Below are 6,506 nucleotides of genomic sequence, written 5' to 3'. Positions count from 1 at the left end.
ATTTTGCTATTTTATCAGTGAGAGGGGCAGCCTCGTTTAACTCGTACTCGTAACAGAGAGAGGAACTGAGTTTCTCTCGCTTTCTCAGTCTCTCTTTGTTCCTTTGTTTTGATGAACCCATTTTTTGTCTCTCTCTCTCTCTCAATCGGTCGATCGATCGATCGATCGATCTGCTCTTATGATCTCCACGAATCCATTTCTCTCTCTCTCTCTCTCTCCCCCTGTTTTCTCATTATTTTCATGGATCCATTCTCTCTCCCCCTGTCTTCTGGACAATCTACAGCTGAAGCACTATCTACATGGCTCTCTCCGTTTCAAAACTTCAGTTGTATCTACTTAAAAGCTTTAGGTATCAGCAAGTTCTTTTAAGAAAATATGGAAGATCACCCCAGATCGCTGATCAACCCTAGGTTTCAAGGATATTAATCCATTAGAAACCAGAAACATTAATGTTTATCTTTCTTATGGTTTCAAAAATATAAAGCTCAAGAGATCACCATTTCTTGTATTTGACCTTTTCGTTAATAAATTATCTTGCAGACAATAATCTTGATTTGTCTTGCAGTCGAGCTTACTGGACGCGACTCAGCATTTCCAGCAGCAGATGGACCTCGCCGTGGCAACGGTTGACAGCGACATTGCTAGACTAAGAGAAGACGAATTCTTGAGCAAGTCGGGAAGCGAGAACGCAGACGGCGCTTCTGGTGACGACCAGGACCCTAACCAGCGGCCAAAAAAGAAGCGCTACCACCGCCACACCCAACACCAGATTCAAGAAATGGAGAAGTAAGGGGTCTTTCTTCCACTACATTTCCTTTTGGATGATACATTCATATATTTCTATCCGCATTACGCAGTTAATTAGGATCCATTTACTTAAGTCACCCAGTTTTGTTCATATTTTTTCTAATATTCATAGCTACCCATTTTTAACTCCCGTCTAGACCGGCTCTTAGATCTGGTACTTCACCTTCCTTAATGTTTTCGTTTGTTTTCAGACTCTTGTTATACGTTATCGTGGTGTTCCTGTCTTTATCCTCCTTGAATCTCGGACCGTATTATGCAATTCAAGTCGGAACCACTTTTGTCGCTTACCCCTAATTCTCGCTTATTTCCCTCTCTCTCGCGCCTGTTTTTTGTATTCTCCTGCATGGAGTATTTGGTTTCTTCTCTGGTTATATAACCATTTTCGCCATCACAAATTTACCATGTCGACTCTTCCTTCTCTTAGGGCTATGTTGTCGAAAGATAGGATTTAAACTAATCTTTAATGTTTGTTATCAGAGTGAATTCTAACATCGTTTATTTCTCACTCTTCTCTTCAGCTTTTTCAAGGAATGCCCTCATCCTGACGACAAGCAGAGGAAAGAGCTTAGCCGAGAGCTCGGGCTTGAACCGCTTCAAGTCAAGTTCTGGTTTCAGAACAAGCGAACTCAGATGAAGGTAAGAAGTATTACAAAATTGGCCCATCCCATCATTCTCTCCTATCTTGAACAATAAGGGTGCTCCCATTCTCTCTGTCCTCTTTCTACTGTTCTCTCTCTTTTCTCTATTTGCATGCTGAGATGGAATTCGACGTGACCACAGAACCAGCACGAGCGTCTAGAGAACCAGCAGCTCAGGTCCGAGAATGACAAGCTTCGTGCGGAGAACATGAGATACAAAGAAGCCCTCAGCAATGCCTCCTGCCCTAGCTGCGGCGGCCCCACAGCCATTGGGGAGATGTCCTTCGACGAGCAGCAGCTCCGAATCGAGAACGTCCGGCTAAGAGAAGAGGTATAAATATTACGTCCTAAGAAACTTTTCTGGCTTTATCTCTCGCTCGCTCACTCTATGAATATTACTCTAAATCCCTCTCTCCTCGTTCCCTCATCCCGAATCTCTCTCCTTCCTCCCACTTTGGATTTGTCGTTCTTTCACTGCAAATTTCTCTATTCCTTTCTCACTTTGGATTTCCTGTTATCTCTTTCTCTCTCTCTCTCTCTCTCTCTCTCTCTTCTCCTGCTCACTTTGGATTTCCCGTTCTTTCTCTCTCTCTCTCTTCTCCCTCTCACTTGGATTTCCCGTTCGTTCTCTCTCTCCTTCTCACTTTTGATATCTCGTTCTGTGTGTCCGTCTGATTCTCTCTCTCTCTCCTCTCTCATTATGGATTTCTGGTTCTTTCAAAATTTTTTCTCTCTCACTATGTCTCTATTCTCTCTCTCTTCTACCCCAATCCATCGTTCCCTCTTTCCAAATTTCTCTTCTTTTTCTCTTTTCTCCCTCTCACGTTCGGCGCTCTCATGATCAAAATTTCTCTCTTCCGTCGTTTCACTGTGCCTACATCCATTTCTCAGATTGACAGGATTTCCGGAATAGCAGCCAAGTATGTGGGTAAGCCTGTGGGTTCATCCTACTCACTGATGCCACAGCCAGTGTCATCCCGCTCGCAGTTGGATCTCGGCAATGGCAGCCTCTCTCTGCCACCGCCTATGCCTGGCCACAGCAGCTTCCTCCCTGCCGAGTTCCCTGTTGACAAGCCTGCTGTAGTGGAGCTTGCTGTCGCTGCGATGGAAGAGCTGGTCAGAATGGCCAATGCCGGGGAGCCCTTGTGGATGCCCGGAGGTTTTGACGGCAGATCAGAACTCCTCAATGGGGATGAGTACTTCCGCGCCTTTCCCCGGGGCATCGGCCCATGCCCTGTCGGCTTCAAAACTGAAGCCTCCCGCCACAGCGCCATTGTCATTATGAACAACATCAATCTCGTGGAGATTCTCATGGACGTGGTGGGTTATCTGCCAACTCTTCGAGATCACTTAACTATTTGCCTGGTACTTGTTGGCTGATACCTGTGAGTGAATTTTCTTCAGAATCAATGGTCCACAATCTTCTCAAGTATCGTTTCCAGAGCTGCGACGCTCGAAGTGCTCTCCACTGGAGTCGCTGGCAACTACAATGGCGCTCTGCAAGTGGTAATTGGACTGCTCTTACTCTGTTCCTTTCTATAATTTGTTTACTTGTGGAGAGTCATCATCCGCAGTCATATTACTAGAGGCGAGACAATCCTGAGTTTTTGATTGACGATGACGGTTTTCATTTCGTGTACGAACGCTACTAGATGATGAACTTGGGTGCCGTTTGTTGTAGATGACCGCCGAGTTCCAGATGCCATCTCCACTGGTGCCAACAAGGGAAGTCTACTTCTTGAGGTACTGTAAGCAGCCTGCTGACGGCGTGTGGGCGGTGGTGGATGTTTCTCTGGATACCCTCATGCCAACTGCCCCCTTGCGCTGCCGACGTCGGGCTTCTGGCTGCCTCATCCAGGAGACTCCAAACGGCTTCTCCAAGGTAATCCTTCTCTCCTTAAAGCCGTTTTCTCACTTGGCAACTACCCAATTATCTTACTCTTCATTTTCATTGTTCTATTCATCATCATCATCATCGTCATCATCATCTTTGCGGCTTCTAATGTGGCTTGTGGCGTGCAGGTGACATGGGTGGAACATGTGGAAGTCGACGATAGGACAGTGCACAGCATGTATCGCCCTCTGGTTAACTCTGGCCTTGCATTCGGTGCTAAGCGCTGGGTTTCTACTCTCGACCGCCAGTGCGAACGCTTTGCCAGTCTAATGGCCACCAACGTCCCCGCAGGAGAAATCAGCGGTTACTCATCTCTCTCTAGATTTACTTGCCTCTTTCTAGTGCATTCACTAGCTCATTTTCTGACGGCGTTTCCCATTTGGGTTTGTAATGGCAGTGATAACGTCTCCGGAGGGTAGAAAGAGCATGTTGAAACTGGCGGAGAGGATGGTTGTAAGCTTCTGCTCGGGCGTGAGCGCCTCTGCAGCGCACCAGTGGACCACTCTTTCCGGGGCTTGCGCTGAAGACGTCAGAGTTATGACCAAGAAGAGCGTAAACGAGCCTGGTCGCCCTCCTGGCATTGTTCTCAGCGCCGCCACGTCCTTCTGGCTGCCCGTCTCTCCTAAACGGGTCTTTGATTTCCTCCGCGATGAGAACACACGCAGCGAGGTAGCCCCAACCCTAACCCTGATCCTAGTTTTTCTTTCGCATGAGAATTAGGGTTTCTGATTGTCTTTTCTTGTGTTGTGTCGGGTGGATGAATCAGTGGGATATCCTCTCAAGCGGGGGCATTGTTCAGGAAATGGCTCACATTGCCAACGGACGGGATGAGGGCAACTGCGTCTCCTTGCTGCGCGTCAACGTAACCTATCTCTCGTCTCTCCTTCGCCGCCTCTATCGTTCTCTCTATATTCTACATAATTAACTGCATGATATAAAAATGTTTACTTTGTAATTCCAGAGCACAAATTCGAACCAGAGCAACATGCTGATTCTGCAAGAAAGCTGCACCGACGCCGCAGGATCTTACGTGATCTACGCGCCGGTTGATCTTGCGGCCATGAAGCTCGTTCTCGGAGGAGGCAACCCTGACTACGTGACACTGCTGCCTTCTGGATTCGCCATATTACCCGATGGCCCGGGGACGTCGACGGAGGGTGGCGGTGGGCATGGCGGCTCAGGAGGCGCTCTCCTCACAGTTGCCTTCCAAATTCTCGTCGATTCTCAGCCCAACGCAAAGTTATCTCTGGGTTCCGTGGCCACTGTAGACAACCTCATCTCCAGCACTGTAGACCGGATCAAGAGCAACGTACTGGGCGATGGCGGCGCTCAGTGATGAAATCCTTGCGTCGCCAAGCGTGCGGGTGAGTTATTTATCCTGCCTATATGACTCGCCAACAAATAAATGCAATTTTACTTTTATCAATCACGAATCTTCTTTTGACTTCGGGTATTTTCATTTTGTTAATTTTAGTTACTCTTTCAAGGCTTACATGTCTCATAGTCACGGATATTTGAGCCTTTTTTGCTTTAGTTATTTCCCTCTGATAATTTGGGCATTCTAGCAGGGAAGGAAAGGGGAGCAGCAAAAGGAATATTAGGGTCTATGGGAAGTCAAGAACGCACCTACGCTTCTCAACAGGGGAAGCGTCTACGGCTCTCCTCTTGGCTTGCATGTCTTGAGGCACAGTTTGCGATGCTTTCTCGCCTTCAGCACTGGTTCGGGCATTGACTTCCCCTCTCTTTATCTTCAATCTCCCAGCGGACCAAGTCTAAGTGAACTGGACTATCAGCAGACGAAGATTTTCAGTTAGAATTTAGGTCATCCGTGACGAGGAATACTGCGGCCATCCCTGTACCCTACACCCGCCCCCATTACACTATCTTTGGGTGTTATTTAGCTTCTCTATATCTCTCTTCCTCAATCTCCTATGAACCTCCGGTTGCCACAACAAAGGTGCTCGAGGGGAATAGGGGTTTGTTGTTGTCATTTGTTCCATCAAGTTACAGTGTATCAGGTAAAGTATTTAGTTGTTTTCGAGTCCCTCAGTCATTAAAGCAAAGAACTTTTAAGACACGGCAAAGACAAACGGATACTCAGAGGTCCTCTTGATAACAAATAAACTCCCAGTCGCTGAAACTAATCCTCAATACTAGCGGACTCCACTTATCTTCTGAATACAAACCAGGGATACTATTTTTCTAATTTGATCCTTTTTGGTTTACTCTCCAGTTTAGCGCACAGTCTTTATTGTCACCAGAGAATGGCTAAATAACAACAAATGGAACCTATAAAAAGTGCTCGAGAACCAAATAGAGGGTCTCAAATACTCTACGAACGATCTAGAAATTAGACATTGTCCCATGAAATCCAGAGATTTTAGAAAAATCCAGAGATTTTAGAGTAAACCAAATTAACAGAACATCATGTTTGTCCACTAATTTCAAGATAATCGCATCCATGAGACAGATTTCGCAGAAAATATGATCCCATTCACCAAGCATAACTCCGCAGATTATTGTGTCTGTGCGACTATTTCGAGAATTCGGACATATTTGAAGAATACATAGTTCAGGAGCATCATACAAAATAAATGTAAAAATTTGGACTTATTTAATGCTAAAATATAATTCCTCATGTTTGATACTTGACTGCTTGATTATTATCTTACACCTATTTTCTTGCCGGTACATTTTTGTGACTAGTGAAAACATTTATTTTACCATGAAATAATTTGTTTATTTGCGCATTTTTCTTAAGTAAAATGTGCTTTCTCTCTTCATTCAACTTCTAAGGGGGCATTAAGTTCTATCTTTTTAGTTTTAAACCAAGTTACAACATTTATAAGGGTTATTATGATTTCAGTTGCAGTACTTGTAATAATTATACTACCAAATGCAGACTAAGGGTGAAATCAAAAGAGAACCGATATTGAAAAAAGGAATTTTCAGTTAAAAATATATTGGTGGATTTTAAAAAGTTTTTTATAATTTTTATTTTATTATTTTATATGAATGAAAATTCTTTGGGAACAAAAAAATCCTTAAACCTAATTTAACCAATAAATTAAATATTTGATTTTCAGATATGTTCTATTAATTTTTAATATTTCACAAAATTTAGGAGAAATTTATGGCAAAAAAGGAAATATGAATAAGTATTATAT

At 44.3% G+C, this 6,506-nt stretch overlaps 1 protein-coding gene across 1 annotated transcript in view; it reads left to right on the top strand.

Annotated features, from left to right (window-relative positions):
• LOC144700924 (homeobox-leucine zipper protein ROC2-like) overlaps positions 1-5,380 on the top strand; it is a 6,107-nt gene extending 727 nt beyond the window's left edge. Inside the window, exons 3-13 of the mRNA XM_078572509.1 lie at positions 566-786; positions 1,326-1,443; positions 1,588-1,776; positions 2,337-2,765; positions 2,850-2,951; positions 3,127-3,327; positions 3,468-3,642; positions 3,737-4,008; positions 4,106-4,201; positions 4,301-4,703; positions 4,908-5,380. Coding sequence (XP_078428635.1) covers positions 566-786; positions 1,326-1,443; positions 1,588-1,776; positions 2,337-2,765; positions 2,850-2,951; positions 3,127-3,327; positions 3,468-3,642; positions 3,737-4,008; positions 4,106-4,201; positions 4,301-4,675 — 2,178 coding nt within the window. The 3' untranslated portion in view covers positions 4,676-4,703; positions 4,908-5,380. The remainder of the gene's footprint in view (positions 1-565; positions 787-1,325; positions 1,444-1,587; positions 1,777-2,336; positions 2,766-2,849; positions 2,952-3,126; positions 3,328-3,467; positions 3,643-3,736; positions 4,009-4,105; positions 4,202-4,300; positions 4,704-4,907) is intronic.
• The last annotated feature ends 1,126 nt before the right edge of the window (positions 5,381-6,506 follow it).

Source organism: Wolffia australiana, chromosome 3 (assembly GCF_029677425.1).
Source record: "Wolffia australiana isolate 7733 chromosome 3, ASM2967742v1".
NCBI lineage: Eukaryota > Viridiplantae > Streptophyta > Magnoliopsida > Alismatales > Araceae > Wolffia > Wolffia australiana.
The sequence above is the reverse complement of the archived record's forward strand: the minus strand, read 5'-3'. Positions and strand labels throughout refer to the sequence as shown.